This window comes from Rhinopithecus roxellana, chromosome 8, assembly GCF_007565055.1.
Source record: "Rhinopithecus roxellana isolate Shanxi Qingling chromosome 8, ASM756505v1, whole genome shotgun sequence".
Taxonomy (NCBI): Eukaryota; Metazoa; Chordata; class Mammalia; order Primates; family Cercopithecidae; genus Rhinopithecus; species Rhinopithecus roxellana.
The window spans coordinates 319,174-344,732 of record NC_044556.1 but is presented as its reverse complement, the minus strand read 5'-3'; the positions used below and the strand labels follow the sequence as shown (position 1 = coordinate 344,732).

Below are 25,559 nucleotides of genomic sequence, written 5' to 3'. Positions count from 1 at the left end.
CTAAGGGTTAGAAGAGAAAACACTGAGGCTGGGCGCAGTGGCTCAAGCCTGTAATCCTAGCACTTTGGGAGGCCGAGACGGGCGGATCACGAGGTCAGGAGATCGAGACCATCCTGGCTAACACAGTGAAACCCCGTCTCTACTAAAAAAAAATACAAAAAACTAGCTGGGTGAGGTGGCGGGTGCCTGTAGTCCCAGCTACTTGGGAGGCTGAGGCAGGAGAATGGCGTAACCCGGGAGGTGGAGCTTGCAGTGAGCTGAGATCCGGCCACTGCACTCCAGCCTGGGTGACAGAGCGAGACTCCGTCTCAACAACAAAAAAAAAAAAAAAAAAAAAAGAAGAGAAAACACTGAAAGTAATCCTACAGATATTAACCATAAAGCACAAGAAAAGGCAGTAAATCTCTGAGCAGTCCATGTTTATGATCAACTGTGGCCTATAAACTGGCTAACAGCACAGAGAGAGACCAGTTCAACTGGGAAAGGAAGTGTGCCTGGCCACTCCCACACAGGCCGAGGGCCAGTGTCACAGCCACTCTGCAGACTGGATGCCCAGGGCCAGGACAGAGGCCTTCAACTACTGCCCACAGGAGAGCAGGGAAGGGCAAAAGCTGCACACCACAAGAAGCCAGCGCCACCCTGGACTGGGAAGAGGGTGGGGGCACCCCAGACAGCTTAGAGAATGGGGGTCCTGCATGGCGCAATGCTCCAGGGTGGTGCCTCCTGAACACACCAGTGACTGCAGAGGACATCTGTTCTCTTGCCCAGGGACAAAGGAGTCATCTCTCTGACTTTGTCCCTCTTGTTTGTGTGAGGACCAGGCTGGAAGGAACCCCAAGGTCTCTCCAAATGAGTCATTAATTAAACGTTCCCACCCTGCCCCGCCTACTCCCTGAAGATGCTGTGTGCTCAGGAAAGGAAAGTGAACTCCTCTAGGCCAATGCCAACACCCTCTGGAACATGCCCTGGGGAGTTCTTGGCCCTGCGCCTCCAGGCCAGCACCACGGCCTCCCAAAAGAGACCTTCACTAAGTAACAAGGGTGAGAGCAAAGGAGTTCAGCAGTGGCAGCCTCGGCTCTTGGGGCTCGCTGGTCCCCGGCATGTGGCAGGGACCCGGCTCCACGGAAGCACCTGGTTGATTTCATCTTGCGTTGACTTCAGGGACTTGATAATGGTTTCCAGCTGGACTCGCCCGGCCTGAATGCTCTGCTCCAGCTGGGTTTCCTCCTGCTGCAATCGGTTCAGCTCCGACTTGGCTCGGTTCAGATCGTCTTCCTGGGACTTTAAGTCCGATTCCTGAGACTGGATTTGTGTTTTCAATGATGAGATCTGAAATGAGATGTTAAAAGATGTTAAAGGGATTCACAGTGCATGTGAAATGGGACTCCGAGAAAGAACGCTTAGCCCCCATCCCTGAAACAAGCTAACCCAGGGAGGCGGACACCTAACCCAGGCCCAGATACCTGGCTTCCTTACAGGCCTCTTTCCATACCCAAAACAGAGACACAGAAAAGGCAGACGGGCTCCTCCTGCTGTGGATGGAAGATCACTTTGGAATAATAAGGGGCATGACCAAGCATGAACGATCTGTCCGTGACCCGGGAGACTGAGCGTCTCCATAGTTTTCTGAGTTTGCAGCCTCTGGAATCTGTGAGGAGCCTCAGAGACACCTGAGGAGGGGAGACAGGCACCCTGGAACTCCCTGTGTTGTGGGGCACAGCCAGGGTGGGGTGTGTTCAGGGCACAGGTTCACAGGGACCAAGGCCATTCACATATACAACCTGACTTATAGGAGCACGGGGGGTGGCCAGGAAGTCAAGCCACTGGTGCGCGGACACTTTTCCGCGTGGTATTTGGAGCAACTCTATTGACCCAGTAGGATGTCTAAGTGTTGTGTTCCCAGGTAACATGAGCGCAGGGGAGCCCTCGGGAACCCCTGCCCGTGTGCAGGGCACTGTCCCGGATGTAGCTGGGACGCACCATCTGAGTCTCGTCCTGGCACTTCTGCCGGACATCGCTCAACATGTCTCGGAGCTTAGCCTTCTGCTGGTCCATCTCGTCCAGGCGGTCTTGAGCATCCTGTTTCTGAGCCTCGAGCTCCTGCAAACTGCTTGTTTCCCGGTCTAGGTCATTTTGTAATTCCTAGGGAGGAGTTGCAGGGATTTACGTGAGGATGCGAAAAATGAAGCATGTTCAACATAACAGGGGGGTAGCCTGGGCCAGAAGCCCCAGAGAAGCCTCTGAAACCACCTGGCAGGACCGTGCTCAGGGCCAGCATTCCGTGCACACCCACGGCCAATGTGTGCCTCTTGGGCTGGAGGCCCGGGTCCACTCTCTCAACAGCTCCCTCAGCAGGTATTTCTTGATGGCCTAACAGGCCAGGTGCCAGAGAAGGGGCTGGGTCCCTGTGAGAAAAAGGCCCCAGCTCCCGGATGACTGTGGAGGGGAACATCACCCAAACACAAATAAATGGGGACAAGTGGCACCAAGAGGGTCACAGGGAAACTGCAGTCACACCTTGTGGGCAGGGAAGATGCCTGCAAAAGCAGCATTTAGGGTGGTGCCAACAGGTGAGCAGGTGTCAGGCAGGTGAAGAGCCAGGGGCAGAGCCTGGTGGTGGGAACCACAGGGGCCCTGGGGTGGGGGGATGTCGCACTCCAGTTGGAGCAAAAGGGAACGGGCCGAGGCATCAGAGGCTGCACCTCGCAGGCCATGCCAAGGAGATGGTGCTGGGCTCTGCGGTGGGGAGGTGGGATGTGCAAGCGTGGGAGGCAGGACATCATGATTCTGTTTCTGAAGCTCTCTCTGACCCCCTGGGATGGATCCAGATGGTCAGCCCGAGGCTCTACCGCCCCATGATTCCACTTCCAAGAAAAGCATCCTGGAGGCATATGACATGTGCAGAGGCACACAATGTCTTTGACAGCAAAATCCGTAAACAATGCAGATGTCCATGAGGTACTGGCTGGAAGGTTCCAGCACAGCCCACACTGTGGGACGCTCCTTGGCCATGGAACGGGATAGCGCCGGGTGCTCTGCCTTACAGTAGGACATGAGCACATTGCATTTGTGTGAACAGGAAGGGGAGGGTATGCTTTTCTGGAAGGCCCCCACCCCAAGGAACTCATAAACAGCACCTCCAGGGATGGGGCACCCAAGGAGAGGGCAGAGGCTTCTCACCTCCTGATTTTCAACTGTGCAAATGCATTATCTGTCTTTAAGATAAATAACCAAAGCTGAAATAGCACAAGCGGGCATTGTGAGAAGCCCCCTTCCTCCAGCTGCCATGTGGAGCGTGATGCAAGGGGCTATCAGGACGCAGGGACTGCAGGGGCCTTGTGTGGGGTCCAGGGAGAGGCAGTGGCAGCCGGGGCCTGAGCAAGGTGGTGGTCATGAGAATGGACAGGACGGGTGGGTTTGCAGGGAGCCATGGCTGGGCGGTGGGGCTGAATCCCAGAGCCAGTCTGGGCTGCTGGGGTGGCTGGTGCCGTAAGGTAAGAAAACCAGAGGTGGCTCGGGGTCTCCTCACTACAGGGACAAAGACGTCATGGCACTTCCCTGCTTCAATGGGCAAACCATGCCTCAGGAAGCTGGGGTCTCCGCTCCCCAGCCTCCCTGCCTCTGGCCTTTCACTTGAGGGCTGGATCTGGAGGGGACAATCAGGGTCACTTCTGGACATGTTTGACAGGAAACTCAGGAGAAAGACTCCAGCCAGTGTGCCAGGAAGGGAAGACACTGGAAACACGAAGTCAGGCGTGTCAGCATCAAGGTGGTATTTAAACATGTGGGAATGGGTGAGGTGTCCAGTGGGAGGCTCGGGGAGAGCCCGAGGTAGCCCAATGCTCCGAGCGATGCTCCCACCAGGGACCGAAGCCTCTAGAGCTTCCTAAGTCAAACCCTGGCCCCATCACTGGGTAACACTGGCAGCAACTCCCTGATGTCCTGGGCCTCAGGGTTCTAGTTAGGGCCACACTGGCTCCTTCCAGGCCACGGCCCATGGCTCCAGGACACCAGGGGCTCCAATGCCTTTGGTCTGCCCAGAGAAGGTCCCTCCTTTATGTCCCCCTCAAACCAAAGATGACAAAATGTGTATACCACACACTTCATGCACAGAGCAGAGACTATTTGCCCAGAAGAGGCATGACAGGAGGACGAGAGGGAACTCACTGGCCACGTGCCGTGTACTGAATGTCTGCTGTTGAAATTCTCACCCCCAAGATGATGGTATTGGGTGTGGGGCCTCTAGGAGGTGATTAGGTCATAAGGGTTCAGCCCTTGTGAGTGGGATTAGTGGCCTTATAAAAGAGGCCCCTGAGAGCTGCCTCGATCTTCCCACTGAGTGAGGACACAGCAAGAAGGTGCCACCTATGAACCAGGAAGTGGGTCCTCACCAGATGCTGAACCTGCAGGCCCCTTGATCTTGGACTTCCCAGCCTCCTGAACTGCGAGCAGTAAACTTCTGTTGTTTATAAACCACCCAGTGCATGGTGTGCTGTTATGGTAAGCTGAATGGACTAAGACACATGTGCCATGTCAGTGTCTGCAGTGACAAAGGTGCTCAGGGTACCTCACCATTTCTCTAAGAGGGTTCTCACAGTCTAAACCCCTCCTCAGAAGCTTCTGCCCTACTCACTCTTGGCTCTCCCTTACCTTTATTCTCCCTGCTCCCCAGCATTTTTTTTTTTTTCTTTTGAGACAGAATCTCACTCTATCACCCAGGCTGGAGTGCAGTGGTGCAGTCTCAGCTCACTGCAACCTCTGCCTCCTGGGTTCAAGGGATTCTCATGCCTCAGTCTCCTGAGTAGCTGGGACTACAGGTGTACACCACCACGCCCAGTTGGTTGGTTTTTGGGTTTTTTTTTTTTTTTTTTTGTATTTTTAGTATAGACTGGGTTTCACCATGTTGGCCAGGCTGGTCTTGAACTCCTGGCCTCAAGTGATCCTCCGGCCTTGGTCTCCGAAAGTGCTGGGATTACAGGTGTGAGCCACCGTGCCCAGCCTTCTTTTCCTCTTCTTGATTCTTGTTTTCTCCCTCCATGATATATAAATCAATAAAACTGAAATACACAATTGTTTAAACCTTGCTGGGTAATTTTTTGCACATAGTTTCTCCTGCATTTAGGAAACTGAGCTGCAGTTTCCTTCAGGGCAGTCTCTGTCTTCCCCCTTCATTGAAAAAGGTCATTGCTCAGTCAGGCCACAGCACAGCCAACCCCCATGACGTGACAACTCCTGGATTCCCCTAGACACTAGTGGAGACCCTAGGCTGGAAGGGGTGGCTGCTGATGGGACGGCGCTGTGTCTCCAAAACCCTGAACTGAGGCATCAAGTCTAACAAGTTCGGGGGTGAACACTGAATAACTGAAACAGAGTTAGTTGTGGGAGTCAGGGGTGTGGGGTGGCCACATCTAAGGGGAGTGATGGATAAGGGAGGGGAAGACGGGAAGAGGGTTAGGCCTGGTGTTACCTGGACACTAGGTAACAATAGTGTGGAACTGAAGGAATCTGGACCTCATTCCGTAATGGAGAAGGAGCCACCGGAAAGTCCCAGAGGGACAAAGATCCACCAGCTCGAGGTTAGGAAGGGGAGCAAAGAGAAGACAAAAATAACTCCGACAGTCCACGGAGTCCACACAATCCCTGTCAGAATCCCAGCTGGCTTCTTTGCAGAAATAGACCAGCTGATTCCAAAATTCATATGGGGCCAGGCACGGTAGCTTACGCCTGTAATCCCAGCACTTTAGGAGACCAAGGCAGGCAGATCATCTGAGGTCAGGTGTTTGAGACCAGCCTGGCCAACATGGTGAAACCCAGTCTCTACTAAAAATACAAAAATTAGCTGGGTATGGCGGTAGCTTACGCCTGTAATCCCAGCACTTTAGGAGACCAAGGCAGGCAGATCATCTGAGGTCAGGTGTTTGAGACCAGCCTGGCCAACATGGTGAAACCCAGTCTCTACTAAAAATACAAAAATTAGCTGGGTATGGTGGCACACACCTGTATTTCCAGCTACTCGGGAGGCTGAGGGCTGAGGCAGGAGAATCACTTGAACCCAGGAGGCAGAGGTTGCAGTGAGCTGAGACGGCACCACTGCACTCCAGCCTTGGTGACAGAGCGAGACTCTGTCTCAAGAAAAAAAAAAAAATCATATGGAAACACATGGGACCCAGAATAGCCATGACAACACCGACAGAGAAAAAAAAGATGGAGGATGCCCATTTCCTGATTTCAAAACTTCTACAGAGCTGCAGTAATCAAGCCAGTGATGTAGTGGCATGAGGAGATGCAGATAGGTCAATGGGATAGAACTGAGGGTCCAGAAATAAACGCACACAGCTACAGTCAACTCATCCTTGACAAGGATGCCAAGGCCATTCAATGGGGGAAAGAAGAGTCTCTTCAACAAATGGCGCTGGCCCAGCATGGTGGCTCACACCTGTAATCCCAACACTTTGAGAGGCCAGAGTGGGAAGATCCCTAGAGGCCAGGTTTTTGAGATGAGCCTGAGCAACAGAGTGAGACCCTGTCTCTAAAAAAAAAAAAAAAAAAAAACAGAAAAATGTTTTTGAATTAGCTAGGTGTGGCAGTGCACACCCTGTAGTCCTAGCTACTCAGGAAGCTGATGCAGGAGAATCCCCTGAGCCCAGGAGTTGGAGGCTGCAGTGAACTACAATCACACCACTGCACTCCAGCCTGGGCAAAAGAGCGAGACTCTGTCTCTAAATACAATTTTTTTAAGTAAAATAATAAAAACAATGGTGCCAGGACAACTAGATGTCCACATGCAAAAGCATGACGTTACATCCCTGCCTTATACTATATACAAAAATTAACTAGAAATGGATCAAAGACCTACATGGAAAAGCAAAAACTATAAAACTCTTAGAAGAAAACACACAGGTACATCATGTGACCTGAGATTTGGCAATGGATTCTCAGCTGACACCAAATGCGACAGCAGCCAAAAAAGAATAAACTGGACTTCACCAACATTAAAAACTTGTGCTTCAAAAGACACCATCGAGAATGTGGAAAGACAATCCACAGAGTGGACTCTCAGTGGATACTGAGAAGGTATTTGCAAGTCACATATCTGACAAGGACTTCTACCTAGAAATGATAAAGAACTCTTCAAATTCAGCTCTAGCTATAGGCCGGGCACAGTGGCTTCCGCCTGTAATCCCAGCACTTTGGGAGGCCGAGGTGGGAGGATCACTTGAGGTCAGGAGTTTGAGACCAGCCTTGCCAACATGGTGAAACCCCGTCTCTACTAAAAATACAAAAATTAGCTGGGTGTGGTGGTGCACACCTGTAATCCCAGCTACTTGGAAGGCTGAGGCAGGAGAATCACTTGAACCCAGGAGGCAGAGATTGCAGTGAGCTGAGATCGCACCACTGCACTCCAGGCTGGGCCACAGAGTGAGACTCCATCTCAAAAAAAAAAAAAAAAAAAAAAAAAAAAAACAGCTGTAAAAAGAACCCAATTAACTGGGTGTGGTGGCACATGCCTGTAATCCCAGCTACTCGGGAAGCTGAGGCATGAAAATCATTTGAACCCAGGAGGTGGAGGCTGCAATGAGCTGAGGTCACACACTTGCACTCCAGCCTAGGCAACAGAGTGAGACTCTGTCTCAAAAAAAAAAAAAAAAAAAAAGCAATTTAAAAATGGACAAGAAAAAATATTTTTCCATATAAAAGGGCAAGGAATCAGAATTGATTTTTCTCCAAAGACTACATACAAATGGCCAATAAGCACATGGAAGGATACTCAACGTCACTAAGGAAGCACGAGGGACATGCCAATGAAACCCACAATGAGGCAGTGCTCCACACCCACCACGACGGCTACAAGGAAAAATGGGAAATCGGTAAGCGTTGGTGAGGCTGTGCAGAGCTGGCACCCTCATACACCGCTTATGGGACTGTAAAATGGTACAGCTACTTTGAAAAACAGTCTGGCAGCTCCTCAACAGTTACCATGTGGCCCAGCAAATTCATTCCCAGGTATACACTCGAGATAAAGGCAAACAGGTGTTCACACAAAAACTTGCAGACAAATGTTCCTAGCAACAATATTTATAAAGCCAAAAAGTGGGAAAACCCGAACATCTATCAATTGAGGGATGGATGAGTAAAATGTGGCCCATCGTGGCTGGACACGGTGGCTCATGCCTGTGATCCAAGCACTCTGGGAGGCCGAGGCAGGCAGATTGCTTGAGTCCAGGAGTTCGAGACCAGCCTGGACAACACAGTGAGACCTCATCTTTATAAAAAAAATTAAAAATTAGCCAAGCATGGTGGTGCGTGCCTGTAGTCCCAGCAACTTGAGAAGCTGAGGTGGGAGGATCACCTGAGTCTGGGAGGCGGAAGTTGCAGCGAACCAAGGTTGTGTCACTGTACTCAAGCCTGGGCAACGGAGTGAGACTCCGCCTCTTAAAACAAAACAAAAAAATTTGCTCCATCCACACAATGGAATATTATTCTGCCATAAAAAGGAATGCAATGCTAATACATGTTACAATACGGATGACCAAAAACATGATGCTGAGTGGAAGAAGCCAGGCACAAAAGGTCATGTGTTGTATGATTCCACTGACAGGAGATGTCTGGAACTCCCAGGTATCCACCTGAGATAAATGCAAACAGGTGTTCACACAAAAACCTGCAGGCAATTGTTCCTAGCAACATTATTCACAACAGCCAAAAAGTGGGAAAACCCAAATATTCACCGATGGGAGGAACGGACGAAGAAAATGGACCCCGTCGTGACCGGGTACAAATCCATACACACAGAAAAAAAAATGAGTAGTTGCCAAGAGCTAGAGAAAGGGGAGAATGGAAAGTAACTGCTTAATGGGGATGAGGGTTCCTTTTGGGTTAATGGAAAGTTAGTGTCAAACTCTTCCATTCACTGAAAGAGAACAGTTAATAATGAATCTTTCAGAAAGTATCCTTCCATTTACTGTTCAGGGCTGGATGTTTTTTTATGGGCCTACTGGCACCTATGGGAGAAACAATCACGTTCTAACTCGATAGAGTGATGGTTAATCAACACGGTGATTATGCGAAACACCACTGAAATGTACACTTCAATACAGCACATTTTACACGAATTATATCGTCATCTCTCAGATTGGTATCAAAATCTGCAGATGCTCAAGTGTGATGTAAAACGGTTTAGTGTTTGCATGTAACCTACACACGTCACCTACCCTGCCACCACCCCATATTATTTACTTATTCATTTATTTTTGAGGCAGGGTCTCACTCTGTTGCCCAGGGTGGAGTGCAGTAGTGCAATCACAGCTCACTACTGCCTTCAACTCCTGGGCTCAAGTGATTCTCCCACCTCAGTCTCTGGAGTAACTGGGACTACAGACATGTGCCACTACACCCGGCTTTTGCAAATATTTTGTAGAAACGGGGTCCCACTGTGTTGCCCAGGCTGGTCTCAAACTCCTGGGCTTAAGTGATCCTCCAGCCTCAGCCTCCTAAAGTGCTGGGATTACAGGTGTCAGCCACCACAGCCAGCCTCATATACTTTAAATTATCTCTAGGTTATTTATAATACCCAATATAATGTAAATGCTATGTAAATAATTATCATATTGTACTGTTTTATCAATTTGGATTATTTTTTATTTTTTTTTTTAATCTGTGGTTGCTTAGATAAAAGGATGCAGCACCCTTGGATACAGAGGGCCAACTTGTCTCAATTTTAGAAAAAGAGAAGCCACTGTCTATGGTTATAAGCAACTTTAAAAACTTCAGCATGTAATTCCAGCACTTTGGGAGGCTGAGGTGGGCAGACCACGAGGTCAGCAGATTGAGACCATCCTAGCCAACATGGTGAAACCCCATCTCTACTAAAATACAAAAAATTAGCCGGGCATGGTGGTGCGTGCCTTGTAATCCCAGCTACTCAGGAGGCTGAGACAGGGGAATCACTTGAACCCCGGAGGTGGAGATTGCAGTGAGCCAAGATCATGCTACTGCACTCCAGCCTGGCAACAGAGCAAGACTCCGTTTCTAAAAAAAAAACAAAAACTGAAAAAAAAAAAAATCTTCACTCTCATTAGGCTTGGTGGCTCACACCTCACACCTGTAATCCTAACACTTTGGGAGGCTGGGGCAGGAGACTCATTCGAGCTCAAGAGTTTGAGACCCTGTCTCTATTTGGAAAAAAAAAAAAAAAAACTATTTTTTTAAAAAAACTTCTTCTGGCCGGGCGCGGTGGCTCAAGACTGTAATCCCAGCACTTTGGGAGGCCGAGACGGGTGGATCATGAGGTCAGGAGATCAAGACCATCCTGACTAACACGGTGAAACCCCGTCTCTACTAAAAATACAAAAAACTAGCCGGGCGAGATGGCGGGCGCCTGTAGTCCCAGCTACTCGGGAGGCTGAGGCAGGAGAATGGCGTAAACCCGGGAGGCAGAGCTTGCAGTGAGCCGAGATCCGGCCACTGCACTCCAGCCTGGGCGACAGAGCGAGACTCCGTCTCAAAAAAAAAAAAAACAAAAAAAAAAACAACACTTCTTCTTCTCCAAGAAAACACCAACACGACAGATGTCACAGCAGTGGCATCCGTCAACTGTGGGTAGGACCTGTGACCACGAGAGGGATCGCTCCCAACGTAACCACCCTCTAAAAGCTGCGCACTTTCTCTACCTGGTGGCCCAAGTGCAAGTCAGATGGCAGATGACACCAATGCAGCATGGGGGGCAGGGGGGCGGTGTCAGAGGCCCTGGGATGGGCAACTGCGGTAACTTCCACGGAGGTTTCAGCAGTGGCATCCAGGGCTGGGGTTGTGGCCATGGACGGGGCCAGGGCCAGGGCCAAGGCCACGGAGCTTGCAGAGGCAAGGCCAAGGATAAGGAGTGGATGCCCGTCACCAAGCTGGGCCGCCTGGTCAAGGCCGTGAAGATCAAATCCCTGGAGGAGAGCTATCTCTTCTCCCTGCCCATCAAGGAATCTGAGATCATTGACTTTTGCCTGGGTGCCTCTCTCAAGAATGAGGTTTTCAAGATTATGCCAGTGCAGAAGCAGACCTGCACCAGCCAGTGCACCAGGTTCAAGGCATTTGTTGCTATCAGGGACTACAATGGCCACATCGGTCTGGGTGTTAAGTGCTCCAAGGAGGTGGCCACTGCCATCTGCAGGGCCATCATCCTGGCCAAGCTCTCCATTGTCCCCGTGTGCAGAGGCTACTGGGGGAACAAGATCGGCAAGCCCCACATTGTCCCTTGCAAGGTGACAGGACACTGCAACTCTGTGCTGGTGCACCTCATCCTCATGCCCAGGGGCACTGGCATCGTCTCAGCGCCTGTGCCCAAGAAGCCACTCATGATGGCTGGTATTGATGACTGCTACACCTCAGCCAGGGGCTGCACTGCCACCCTGGGCAACTTCGCCAAGGCCAGCTTTGATGCCATCTCTAAGATCTACAGATACCTGACCCCCGACCACTGGAAGGAGACTGTATTCACCACATCTCCCTACCAGGAATTCACGGACCACCTGTCAAAACCCACACCAGAGTCTCCGTGCAGAGGACCCAGGCTCCAGCTGTGGCTACAACATAGCGTTTTTATGCAAGAAAAATAAAGTAAATTAAGCCTGAAAAACAAACAAAAAAAAAAAACTGCATTCTGCAGCCCCCAAGAGCTCATGTTTCCATCCAGGGCAGGCCCCCGCCCCTCCCCACCACCAGCCAGGGAGGGAAGTTTTTCTAAACTACATTTAGCACAAAGTAGATGTAACCAAAACAAGCGAGAGCCTTACCTGCACCTCACTGGTTTTCTGTCTGATTGCCTCTTCCTTTTCTCGAATGTCTTGTTCCAGTGAATATTTCTCTCTGAATGTTTAAAAATATTTCATGAAAACAAGAGTGAATAGTAAGCCTCCACTCCTCAAGACCCGATTCCGTTCATCCCCACAAAAGCCCCTCTTTGTGCTGGCAGAAGTCTAAGAATGAGCCCCAGCGACTGCTCGTCCTGTACAGTCCCTTCCCCGTCGACTGTGGGTAGGACCTGTGACTATGGGAGGGATCGCTCCCAACGTAACCACCCTCTAAAACCTGTGTGCTTTCTCCACCTGGTGGCCCAAGTGCAAGTCAGAGACATCCCAAGTGTGATAAGGACCCAATGCACCCTTGCTGACTTTGAAGGTGGAGGGGCCACATGAGGGGGAACGGGGGCAGTGTCTAGGAGCACAGAGTGGCCCTGGCTGACACTCAGCAAGGAAAAAGAGACCCTGGACCCTCAGCCGCAGGGAACTGGATTCTGCCAACAGCTGAATGAGCCTGGAAACAGATTCTTCCCCTAGAGCCTCCAATAAGAGCCCAGCCCAGTCGACGCCTTGACTTCAACCTATGATGCCCCAGGCAGCCCAGGAGAGCCTGTCTGGACTACTACTTTTTTTTGAGACAGTGTCTTGCTCTGTCACCCAGGCTGGAGTGCAGTGGCACAATCTCGGCTCACTGCAACCTCTGCCTCCACGGTTCAAGTGATTCTCCTGCCTCAGTCTCCCGAGTAGCTGGGACTACAGGCATGTGCCACCACACCTGGCTAATTTTTGTATTTTTAGTAGAGACGGGGTTTCACTGTATTAGCCAGGATGGTCTCGATCTCCTGACCTCGTGATCCACCCGCCTCGGCCTCCCAAAATACTGGTATTACAGGCGTGAGCCAATGTGCCTGGCCTTTTTTTTTGTTTTTTGTTTTTGAGACAGGCTCTTGCTCTGTCACCCAGGCTGGACTGCAGTGGCATGATCATAGCTCACTGCAGCCTTGACCTCCTGGGCTCAAGTAATCCTCCCACCTCAGCCTCCTGAGTAGCTAGGACCACAGGTGTGTGCCACCAGGCCTGGCAAATTTTGTATTTTTTGTAGCCTAGGTCTCATTATGTGGCCCAGGCTGGTCTGGACCTCCTGGGCTCAACCGATCCTCTCACCTTGGCCTCCCAAAGCACTGGGATTACAGGCATGAGCCATAGCACCCGGCCTTCTTTTATTTTTAAACTGAGATAGAATTCGTGCATGTATTTCCTAGCACTGCTGTAACAAATCACCAACTGGGTGGCTTAGAACAGGAAAAATTGATTACAGGTATGAGCCACAAGGCCCAGGGTTCAGTGCCCTTATAAGAAGGACCCCAGAGAGCTCCCTTTGCTCCTTCTGCCCTGTGAGGACATGGCAAGAAGGTGACTCTCTACGAATCAGCAAATGGGCCCTCAGCAGACCGGATCTGCTGGTATCTTGAGGTTGGACTTTGCAGCCTCCAGAACTGTGAGAAATGTCTGACGTTTAAGTCACCCATTCAGAGTGGTCTGTTATAGCAGTATGAATGGACTAAGACTCTCCTCTTGTGCCCAAAGAGGCTACCTCAGGGACAGGAACACCATGTGTCTACCAGACCCTGCCTCCTGCCCAGAGACCAGGACTTGCACAACAATAAGGTCCTCTCAGGGACATTTCTCCAGACACAAAATAACTATGATCATCGGAATATTCATTTCCACAAGCCCAGAAACTTACAATACAAAGTGCTCTTTAAACTGAAGGACCTGACATGCCCTTGCGGGCTTATGGCAGTGTGAAACCATAAGAGGAAAGCTCAGCCCATACTCCCCCAATCCAAGGGCTACTCTAGAGCTACCTGCTCAAGGGGCCACTGCAGGCCCCAGCCTCCTACAGACAGGCGCTCTGCACACACCAGCCTGTCACCTCCACATTGGGGAAACAAGGCTTCTGGCTGCCTGAGGCCACACTGGGGTGATTCATGCCCCAGCGTCCCTTCCTAGACCCTGACCCTTGCACGACAGGGGCTCCCTCTATCCTTGGCCTGCCAGTCCTGATTCTCAGGCCTGCCCAGGCTCTAGCATGCTGGCCCTGCATCCTCAAGACACCCTCAGCCTTGTCAGGCTGCACATCCCTGCTATCGCCAGTTTGGATAATGTGGCCCCCAGGAGCCAGGACAGAACAGGAACCGTCCACTGTACTGAGCATTAAGTAAGGTGTCTGTCTCAGGCCGTGGCTGAGGTTTTCTTTTCTTTTCTTTTCTTTTCTTTTTGAGACAGAGTCTCGCTCTGTCGCCCAGGCTGGAGTGCAGTGGCGCAGTCTCGGCTCACTGCAAGCTCCGCCTCCCAGGTTCATGCCATTCTCCTGTCTCAGCCTCCCAAGTAGCTGGGACTACAAGTGCCCGCCACCACACCCGGCTAATTTTTTGTATTTTTAGTAGAGACGGGGTTTCACCGTGTTAGTCAGGATGGTCTCGATCTCCTGACCTCATGATCCGCCGCCTTGGCCTCTCAAAGTGCTGGGATTACAGATGTGAGCCACTGAGCTCGGCCAGCTGAGGTTTTCTAACCTGCCACCCACCCTGATCCCCTCCAAGACTTAACCTGCCTTTGCTCATCAGGGCTCTGCTAACAGCACAAAACCAAACCCAGAAGAACTGACAGAAGAGTGCACCTGTTAATACGACCCCCGGGGATCCCCCAGCTAGGACCAGGATCCAGTCCTCTCGGGGAAAGTCAAAGCCCTTTCCATTTTCAGCCAAGTAAACAATCTTTTTCCCACAGAGGGCAAAGCACCTTTGGGCCCTTCTGCTTGGTGCCCCGACATCCCAAGAGTCCACCCTGTCCTAGAATCGACTGGAAAAAAGATGTTGGCTGGCACAGTGGCTCACGCCTATAATCCCAGCACTTTGGGAGGCCAAGGCCGGAGGATCACTTGAGCTCAGGAGTTCGAGACCAGCCTGGGCAACATGGTGAAATCCCATCTCTACCAAAAATACAAAGAAATTAGCCAGGCGTGGTGGCATGCACCTGTACTCTCAGCTACCTGGGAGGCTGAGTGGGAAGATCACTTGAGCCCAGGAGGCAGAGGTTGCAGTGAGCTGAGATCACACCACTATACTCCAGCCTAGGTGACAGAGTGAAACTCTGTTTCAAATTAAAAAAAAAAAAAAGAAATCTAGCTGGCATGGTGGTGCATCCTAGCTACTCAGAAGGCTGAGGTAGGAGGATTGCTTAAGCCCAGCAGACAGAGGCTACAGTGAGCCATGATCACACCACTACACTACAGCCTGGGTGAGAGCGAGATCCTGTCTAAAAAAGAAACAACAAAAAACGATGTCATTAATGAAGAGGATCCAGAGCGGAATATAGGAAGTGACTTCATTTCTTTATACCAGACTATAAAAGTGCAGACAGCCCACCCAAAGCCCTCGTTTACACATGAGGAAACTAAGGCACTAGGTAAGGAGGTGAGTCAGAGACCTGGAGGCCTCTTCACACCTTCAGCTGCTGGGTCCTAAGCCCACTCCTCACCATCCGAGACCCAACTGCTCTAGCTGTCAAGGCCTTCCTAGCACTGGGGAGGGGCTGGTGCCTGGGGCTACTGAGCTGCGACCTGCCTGAGACCACACAGCTGCCACGGGCTCTGCCCACGACCTGCCTGGGACCACACAGCTGCCACCCACAGGCTCTGGTCAAGACCTGCCTGGGACCACACAGCTGCCAGCTCTGCCCATGACCTGCCTGGGACCACACAGCTGCCACGGGCTCTGCCCACGACCTGCCTGGGACCACACAGCTGCCACGGGCTCTGCCCACGACCTGCCTGGGACCACACAGCTGCCACGGGCTCTGCCCACGACCTGCCTGGGACCACACAGCTGCCACGGGCTCTGGCTGAGGCTGATTCAAATGGAAAATGTCATTCTTCGAGCCCCCTGAGCCAGTTAAGGACCTCAGAAGCTGTATCTTTTCCTTCCTTCTGAATAAACCTGTGATGAGCAAACTTCCAGGTGAGTCTCTGATATTTCCGATAACAACCTGGGAGAGTTCGTGTAACGTTTGGATGTGGAGGGACGGGCCGTTTCCAACGTACCTTTGTAACTGGGCAATCTCTTGACTGATGTCATCGAGCTCCTTCACGCCAGTAAACTCCCCGGAGCCGAGAGAGCCTGAATTGTCCTAGAATCAAATTCAGAGGCGAGATCTCTAATTAGCAATCTGACATCACCTGACAGGAGGCACCAGCAGGTCTCGGGCCCAGGGGTAAAACTGTCCCTTTAGTACATAGGGTGAGGTAGCCAAAGTGCCAGCCCCCTGCCTGGGGAAATACCTAGGCAGCCAAGCCACCCTCCCAGGGGCCCCTACTGGGGAAGGCAGGCACCACAGGCAGCACCCACCACCGACTGTGGGCTGTGCCACCAGTGCCACCTGGTGGCAGGTGGCAGAAAGGGATGTGAATACCCCCAGGGCGTGACCAGCACTCACCGGGCCAGGCGTGCCTCTCTCTGAGGGCGGGACCATGTCTGGCGAGAGGACTTGAGGGGGGTCGATGCCTTTACTGACCTTCTGCTGAATGAAATACATAGCTAACGCGAATTGGTCTTTGCTTAACTTCCCCGTTTGCCTCGTATCGGCCAGGGCCCTGGGAGAAACGTGGGGATGCTAATTACACATCACAGGTGCCGACTCAGCCTGAACACAAGTCACCGATCCCATGCTTTTCAAAAATCACAGTGACAAAAACAATGGCAAGGCGCAGTGGCAAGCCCCAGCTCCTTTCCTACTTCACATCTCCTTCCCAGAAAGTGGTCGGGGGGTTTCCCACTCCCAGCGTCCCCCACCCTAGGAGGGCTGTCGGGGCTGGAGAACCCTGAGCCCCTGCCCCTGGGCTGAGGAGCCGATCCCTTGGGAAACCTCACTAGGGCTAAGAGATGCAGCTGCCTCTTTCTTTGGTTTATCTCGTGCGTGGGGCAGGTTCTGATGTCGCATGCGTGGAGTAGACCAGCCCTTCCGTGGAAATGGGTGCGGAGACCAAGCATCCACACGCGGCTCTGGGTCATCTGAATGGCCCCGGTCACTGGCCTTCAGTGGGGGTGACAGCAGCACTTTGGGGTGTCATCATGATGAAGGAAGAATCAGCAATGACTCTCTTTCCTTGTTATGAACAGAATGTTAATGTCCCCCCAGATTCCTATGTCCAAATCCTACCCCTCAATGGGATGGTGTTGGGAGATGGGGCCTCTGGGAGGTGATGAGGTCATGAGGGTGGAGCCTTGTAAGTGGGATTAGTGCCCTTATAAAAAAGGCTCCAGAAGGCTCTCTCTGCTTCTTTTGCCATGTGAGGACACAGCAAGCAGGTGGCCATCTACAAACTAGGCAGTGAGCCCTCACCAGACACTGGATCTGCCGGTGCCTGGATCACGGACTTCCACCCTACAGAGCTGTGAGAAACGTCTGTTTCTAAGCCACTCTGTCCATGGCAGTTTGTCACAGCAGCCCAATGGACTAAAACACTCCTCTTGTGCCCAAATGAGGCTGCTACAGGGGCATGGCCGCAATGCACCCGACAGTCCCCCACAACTAAGCATCCTCTGCCCACATGGCTCTTGGATGTCCTGAAAGATAGGCCAAGGCAGCATCTGAATAGCAGCACATAGTGGTTCCACGGAGCTGAGGTGAGAGGCTCCCCGACACTTATAATCAAGGAGCCAGCCAGGGTCGGTCATGGTGGCTCACGCCTGTAATCCCAGCACTTTGGGAGCCAAGGTGGGCGGATCACCTGAGGTCAGGAGTTCGAGACCAGCTTGGCCAACATGGGGAAATCCCGTCTGTACTAAAAATACAAAAATTAGCCGAGCATGGTGGCCTGTAATCCCAGCTGCTCAGGAGGCTGAGGCACAAGAATCACTTGAACCTGGGAGGCAGAGGTTGCAGTGAGCAGAGATCGCGCCAATGCACTCCAGCCTGGGCAACAGAGTGAGTCTCTGTCTCAAAAAAAAAAAAAAAAAAAAAAGCGGGGGAAGCAGCCAGGAAAGGAAAGGACCCTTGTTGATCAAGGATAAGGCCTTGGGGTCTGTGAAAAATGTCTTCCTTCACCCATGCCACCCTCTCAACGTGGGACCTCATTTCCCACCTCCTGTGTAGTTACGGCAGAAGCCGTTATGGCAGAAGCTTCCCCCTCTACCAAAGAGAGCTGGGACAGTACTAACAGACTTATTTATGCCCAAATGCGGTGCGCGAACAGTTGCGGAGAATGAGCAGATTTCAAGGAACGTCGCTGATAAAGGCTGCTTTAAAATGCCTAGTTGTCCCCACAGTTGGAGGCCCTGACGATTTCACACTGCCACTCTCTCTCCCCAGTCTACCCCTGCGGGCCCCAGCCTGCTCATGTGCTGCAGCTTCTCTGCTCCGGCCATCTCTCAAGGAGCATGGGGTCCGACGCCCACCTGCGGAGGGTTCTGAGAGAAAAAGGGAGAAGCAGGCTTGGGGGTGGCTCAGTCGGTGGCCATCCGCCTCTGACACATCCTGCCCTGCTGACCTGTACAGTGGCGGCCATCGCAGGGACAAAGCCTCCATCTTCATGCTCCCCCTCCTTCCAGTCCCTCCTAGGAGGTGTGTCGTCTACACTGGGCCATGGCCCCGTCCCGGGCACCCACAGACACATCTTTCCTCGTGGTTGTTTATTCGAGAGCCCAATTATCCTTTCCTTTCCCTTTGCTGCCTGCATGGAATGACCTCCGAGTTCCTTCTTTTGATCCAGTTGGATTCATGACTTCCTGTGTCATTTCCACGTCGTTACATCATGTACCAATTGGAGCATGCATTATAAATCACGTTCCCTCTACTGCCCCTGGACATGACAGTCAGGGTGTCAGGGCGCTAACCAGGAATTGTGTGTGTGTTGGTTTCAGAGTCATAAAGGGGACACTGTTTTTGTGGTTTCTAAAAGGGACAGTGGATCCGAGGCAGGTGAGACCCACTGTCCCTAGCCAGTCGGAGGTGGCTTGGCCGTTTGGGTGATGACTCTGTGACAGCTGGTTCTCAGTCTCCCACCTCACAGTATGGACATCTGTGAATTACCACTAAGGACAGTCGTTTCCCCCAAGCCACTAAGTAACATCCTGAATTTCACTGCTCTACTTGGAGGGATTTGCCTCTTGAGAATTATCCAACAATTCTCTCCTTTTGATAGCTCCCAAGTGAAGCCTTCTCTAAGGCCACAAAGTTCTGAGCAACAAGCTCAAAAGTGACTTCAGCCCTGGCCAGTGGCAAGAGGAGTGCCCAGCCCTATAAAGTCAGCTGTGTCCAGCCCTGGGGGAAAGTGGGGGTGAGGCCGACTCCTCTACTGGGCTCTGAGGTGCAGAAAGGGTCTCCCTGTGCTCACCCGCCTGCCGGGAGCCAAACCACTGGCCTTTCCAGAGCAGGGCCTCCCACAGGAGGCAGCTGTAGCCCCCAACCCCGTCACCACCCCCTAGGCCATTCTGCTAGAGGCTCCAAGACCCTGCTGCCCACACCTCCCGAAGGCAGCTGTGGCAAAGGCCAGGCCTCCTGCTAGAACTAGTATCATGGCCAGCAAGAACAGGGCCCAGCTGTGTGAGCAGATGGCCTGGGAGCTCTTGAGAGGGGCCAGAGGACCCTCCTACTGGAAGACAGTGAACTGACCAGCATGGAGTGTGGGCTTCAAGCCTTGGCACATGCACCTTGCTCAACCTCTGTCAGGCCGGGGAGAATAAAGGACGCCAGACACAGTGGAAGCCTGTGACAAGCTGGAGGGGGCCCCCTGACCACCACCCTCCACAGTCTTCACCCATAGGCCCCCTGGAGCCACCCACAGCCATGATTGCCACCCGTCCGGCCTCACCATATGTGTGCTAGAAGGTTCTGGGTGAGGCCCGAGTGCATGAAGATCTCCTTCACCTCCTGGCCACTCACGTAGCCATCCAGATCCAGATCGGTCTTCAGGAATATCTCATCAAATCGCATCTTGTCTGCCACCGGCACCACCCAGTTCACTGTTGGCTGAAACAGTTTTTGGCAAAAGAGTTAATCTGGAGCTTTTTATGACCCCCAGACACATGCTTTTTGATGATGGGGCGATTAAAGCACTTCCATGCACATTTGGCATCAAACTCTCCTCACTTCCATGAGCTGAGGGCAGATGAGATCCTTGTTCTGTAACTGGCTAAACTGAGGCTGAGACAGGTTGAGGCTGGCTCTGTGAAGCTCACCCAGACGCCAGTCTGCACCTCTCTTCACCCCATCGCCCGCTCTGCCTGTCCATCTGCCCTATCACCTAGGGCACGAGGGAGGCTGTGATCTTCAGGGGGTGGGTTCAAACATGCCAGGAAAGACCTCCCTGAGCACCCACTTGGAAGGACTGTCCCCGGAGAGCCGGCCCTGCCACATGCCAGCCTCCCTGGTCCTCCCACTCTTCCTCCCCCAGAGGCTGCCCTACAGGCAGCCAAAGTGTCCCGTCCCAGGACTCTGTAGACCACCCCTCTACGTCCCTGACCCCGCTCCTGAAACAACAGATACCCCCAAGGTGTCAGTGCAGACACACCACTTACAGGTAACAAATGAGACCTCATTATCCAAGAGGGCCGCCACCCACGAGGCCCCACCAACATTCATGCAGTCCCAACCCCGCCAGGGCAGACGGAGCCACAAGCCCAGTGCAGCTTGAGGTTCACAGCCCTGGGGCTGGGCCACCTGCTGCACCTGCGGCCCCTCTCACCGCCGGCTCAGTTAACTTGAGAGAGGCAAATGCCATCATGGGTCAACCAGGGCCCGGTCACCTGGTTCAGAGGCATCGAGGCCCCTCAGGCACTCAGGGGCAGGCCCCTTCTGTGACCCACTCCGCCTGCATTACCGCGGGCCTTCAATAAACCCACCAAGCCATAGTTCACGGCATCTGTGTCCTGAACTCTAGACGTGCCTTTCCTCTTCCCGTTTTTTTTTTTAACTAATATTTATACAAATCACTCCTTTTAAACAATCTCATAATAGCAATGAGAATCAACACCTGATTGAATTATCTAGATGATGAGGAAGTGGAGAGGAAAAGGACAGGCAAATGTGGCTGGAGGGATCGATTGTTCCTCCTCCACACAGCAACCGTACAAAAAAGCCGCAACCCACTCCTCACCTTCAACGAATGCCATGATGCCTGAAACTGCCACTCAAAGTCATTCCTCTTAGTTACGAAAGGATTTCTTAGGCCGGGAGCGGTGGCTCACGCCTATAATCCCAACACTTTGGGAGGCCAAGGTGAGTAGACAACCTGAGGCCAGGAGTTTGAGATCAGCTTGGCCAACATGGTGAAACCCTACTTACTAAAAACATGAAAAATTAGCCAGGTGTGGTGGTGGGCACCTGTAATCCCAGTTACTCGGGAGGCTGAGGTGGGAGAATTGCTTGAACCTGGGAGGTGGAGGTTGCAGTGAGCTGAGATTGTGCCACTGCATTCCAGCCTGGGCAACACAGCAAGACTCTGTCTTGGGGGGAAAAAAAAAAAGGAAAAAAGGATTTCTCAAAGAGTTATCACAGGCCGGGCGCGGTGGCTCAAGCCTGTAATCCTAGCACTTTGGGAGGCCGAGACGGGTGGATCACGAGGTCAGGCGATCGAGACCATCCTGGCTAACACGGTGAAACCCCGTCTCTACTAAAAAATACAAAAAACTAGCCAGGCGAGGTGGCGGGCATCTATAGTCCCAGCTACTCGGGAGGCTGAGGCCGGAGAATGGCATAAACCCGGGAGGCGGAGCTTGCAGTGAGCTGAGATCCGGCCACTGCACTCCAGCCTGGGCGACAGAGCCAGACTCCATCTCAAAAAAAAAAAGGAGTTATCACAGTGTTGACAACCCGAAGATGTCCATAGGATTGAGGAGAAGGGACTCATGGTCAAGACTGGGAAACAATGGTTAAACTCATTTACTCTTCATGAACAAGTCTCCTGTGATGTCCAAATCTAACGGGCTCCTGATACCAACTTGGGGAATTCAGAAAGCAAGCTTGGGAAACAAGGGATACCATGTGACCCAGATCAGCTTAGTTCAGGGGTTTCACGTAGCAAGTATGTGTGATGAAGTACAGCAAGGACTTGATCAAACAATTTATCAAAATCTATGGAGCTAGGCCAGGCACAGTGCTCATGCCTGTAATCCCAGCACTTTGGGAGGCCAAGGCAGAAGGATCCCTCAAGCCCAGGAATTCAAGACCAGCCAGCATAACACAGCAAGACGCCATCTCTACAAAATAAATAAATAAATAAATAAATAAATAAATAAATAAATAAATAAATAAAATTAGGTAGGTGTGGTGGTATCCACCTGTCCCAGCTACTGGGGAGGCTGAGGTGGAAGGATCACTTGAGCCCAGGAGGTTGAGATAGCAGTGAGCTGTGATTGCCCCATTGCACTCCAGCCGGGGCAGCAGAGCAAGATCCTGTCTCTTATATATTTAAAAAATAAAAAAAATCTGTGGATCTAATTCAAATGATAAGAGTTCAGATGGCAAGAGCAACCTGACTTTTACTTGTGGCATTGTACTATGTAAATTTTGTGAGCTGCCTCAAGTCTGGTGGACATAAAGATGCCAATAAATGAATTCTAATAAGAAATGGGCTTGCTGCCTTTAAGTCAAGGGGCTACAGCAAGCTAACCTCAGAAGCCAGGGATCACTAAGAGGTAATGGGAGTCAGACAAGCTGAGCTGTGGCAGGACATAGAAACAAGGGGGGGCGGTTCTGTGTCCCACGGGTCCAAAAGAGAAAGTACGTATGAAATTATGGCTCTGGGATGACAAGAGTCCTAATAATATTTGCTGGGCAAACAAAAGGAACTCACTGCCTGATTTCTGGGGCCTCAGGGTAGGTCAGCAGCAAGATTCTGGTGCGAACTTGGCTGTAAACCCAACACGGGGCAGCCTTGCCCGTGGAGCTGGCTCTCCCAGTGAGGGCTAGGCTTTAAGGCAGGCTCAGCAGTCACAGGTCCCAAGGGAAGCAGATCAGACCCTGGTGGCTGGAAGTGGCTTCATTCAAACCTGGCATGAGGGCAAAATCGGGTGGCCTTGGGGGCCCCAGATAAGAGTGTTGCTGGCCTAGAGATGAGGAAGGTGGAGTGCGGGGAGCATGCGAACTATAGGGCCCCAGAAATGCTGGTTTTCATGACTGTGATCCTACCAGTGCCGTCCTCGGGGCAGGAGCTATACCCTCCCACCCCACCCCAACAGGGGCCACTGGTAAAATCAGTCTAGTCAGAGGGTCTTGAGAAAACCACCAGAAGATCACCAGAGAGGCGGGTTATGAAGCTGGGTGACCTGTGCCTGCCAGTGAGTTTGGCCCCACTAGCTTCCTTGCCAATAAAGCACCTCCCCAACCTGACCTTCAGTACTTAGTAAGAACTCTTGGCAAGCGCTCTGCAGACACAGGCTGGGCACAGTGGCTCACACCTGTAATCCCAGCACTTTGGGAGGCCGAGGCAGGAGGATCACTTGAGCCAAGGAGTTCAAGACCAGCCTGGGTAACATGGGGAGACCTCATCTCTATTGAAATAATGAGATAAACGAATACTTTTTTTTTTGAGATGGAGTTTCACTCTTGTTGCCCAGGCTGGAGTACAGTGGCGTGATCTCAGCTCACTGCAACCTCCGTGTCCCAGGTTCAAGTGATTCTCCTGCCTCAGCCTCCCGAGTGGCTAGGATTGCAGGTGTGCACCACCACGCCCAGCTAATTATGTTTTGTATTTTTAGTAGAGACGGGGTTTCACCATGTTGGCCAGGATGGTCTCAATCTCCCGACCTCGAGATCTGCCCACATCGGCCTCCCAAAGTGCTGGGATTACAGGCGTGAGCCACCGTGCCTGGCTGCAAATATTTTTTAAAAACATTTCATCACAAGCTTGACTGGTCTGGGGTTGCATGTTAAGAACTCCCAAGAAACATCCTACTGTGCTCTGAGAGGGGACTGTGCCCTCGCTGAGGGCTCCATACCTGTGTTTGCTTGAGGCTGTGCTTGGGGGACAGGCTCCCTGTGCTGTTGAGGCTGCTGACACTGCCGTGGGACGGCGTGGAGCGGAGGCTATCTTTTGGTGGGGGACTGGCGGGCAGGACAGGGACGGCGCCAGGGAACACAGTCTTCTTTCTCTTGGAGGGTGGGATGAGGGACGGGGGCAGGGCGGAGGGCACGGGCTCCTTCTCCAGGGCTCGGTACACCAAGTGCATGGCCTGCGGGTGCAAACGACAATGGCGCTGAAGGGACAAGGCTGGGGCCGGGCACCACCAGAAGGCAGAGGGCAGCCCTTTTGGGGGCTGCAGTGACAGGACAGACACTCTGTGAGGACGCTCCCAAGCTCACCAGAGTAAAACAAAAATCGTTTCAGATGAGTTATCTTTTATGCGTAACTTTCCAAGACATGTGTTGAATTATTCCCCGAGACTGAAATGCACACAGAAAGAATTCAATCAAGCCAGACTCGGTATGCATCCCTTCACCACTCAGGGAGGCCACCGGCTCCAGGGCTGGCACCTTCCCAGTACTGGATTTGGAAGTCTAAAGACACCAGAAGAGAGGCTTGTACTTCAAGACGTTCAGGAGTAGTCCCAGCTACTTGGGAGGCTGAGGTGGGAGGATCGCCTGAGCCCAGGAGAGGGAGGCTGCAGTGAGCTGTGATCGCGCCACTGCACTCCAGCCTGGGTGACACAGCAAGACCCTGTCTCTATAAAACAAAACAAAAAACAGTGGAACTGAGGATGCATCCATGAGGCAGGCCACAGCCATAGAAATAAATTCTTTGTAGAAGGCCAACTAATAAAAGTGCAAGGAACGATGGTTTTGATGAGCACATCACCATTTGGCAGCCACCATCATCATAATTAATCTTGCCAGAATAAGGCGAGACTCATCAGCGGTGGTGGAACTCTTAGGGAAGAGTCTGAGAGTCATAGGTGTTGACAGTATCAAGGCATCCCCCACAAGAGACAAACTGAGCACTGAGGGAAAAAGAGCAACTGCCCAGAGGAACCCACAACCTTGCCCCACCTTGACCCAGTGATGAATGTCAACATGGCAGTAAGAAGGCATGTTGACATCACGCTCCCCCAGGTGGGAGACCCATGTGGGGCAGGTGTGACCTCTGTGGGATTCCTGTCCCACAACAGTGCACGACCTGGGTCATCAAGAGGACCTGGCAGCCAGGCCCAGGGACACTCCATAACGGCTGGCCTGTGCTCTTCAAAATGTTGATGTTGAAGCCAGGCACGGCAGCTCATGCCTGCAATTTCTGCAGTTTGGAGGCCGAGACGGGCAGATCATCTGAAGTCAGGAGTTCAAGACCAGGCTGGCCAACAGGGAGAAACCTCATCTCTACTAAAAATACAAAAAAAAAAATTAGCCGGGCGTGGTGGTGAGCGCCTATAATCCCAGCTACTCAGGAGACTGAGGCAGGAGAATCACTTGCATCCAGGAGGTGGAGGTTGCAGTGAGCTGAGATCGCGCCACTGCACTCCAGCCTGGGTGACAGAGTAAGACTCCCTCTCAAAAACAAAACAAAACAAAAAAACAAAAAGTCCATGTTGAGAGACACGAAGAGAGATGAAGGAACTGTTCTAGATTCCAGGAAACGAAAGACAAAAGGACAACAGGATGTAACACACAGGACTGGGTTCTCTTTAGACACAAGGGACATTTTTGGGACAACTGATAAAATCTGAGTAATATCCTGGGATTAGATAATAACAGACACCCTCATACAGAATATAAGGT

General features: G+C 52.0%; 1 protein-coding gene across 16 annotated transcripts in view; it reads right to left on the bottom strand.

Moving 5' to 3' along the window:
• The window catches only part of EPS15L1 (epidermal growth factor receptor pathway substrate 15 like 1), a 119,788-nt gene that overhangs the window by 48,235 nt on the left and 45,994 nt on the right, over positions 1–25,559 (bottom strand). For all 16 annotated transcript variants that reach the window (XR_747795.2, XR_004058779.1, XM_030935898.1 and 13 more), the window contains 7 exons: positions 23,789–24,022; positions 19,663–19,820; positions 16,287–16,443; positions 15,895–15,980; positions 11,784–11,856; positions 1,981–2,142; positions 1,132–1,329 (listed from right to left, as the gene is read on the bottom strand). Coding sequence is in view for 14 of the 16 variants with exons in the window: in XM_030935898.1 (XP_030791758.1) it covers positions 1,132–1,329; positions 1,981–2,142; positions 11,784–11,856; positions 15,895–15,980; positions 16,287–16,443; positions 19,663–19,820; positions 23,789–24,022 (1,068 nt within the window). In the remaining 2 variants the exon portion in view is untranslated. The remainder of the gene's footprint in view (positions 1–1,131; positions 1,330–1,980; positions 2,143–11,783; positions 11,857–15,894; positions 15,981–16,286; positions 16,444–19,662; positions 19,821–23,788; positions 24,023–25,559) is intronic.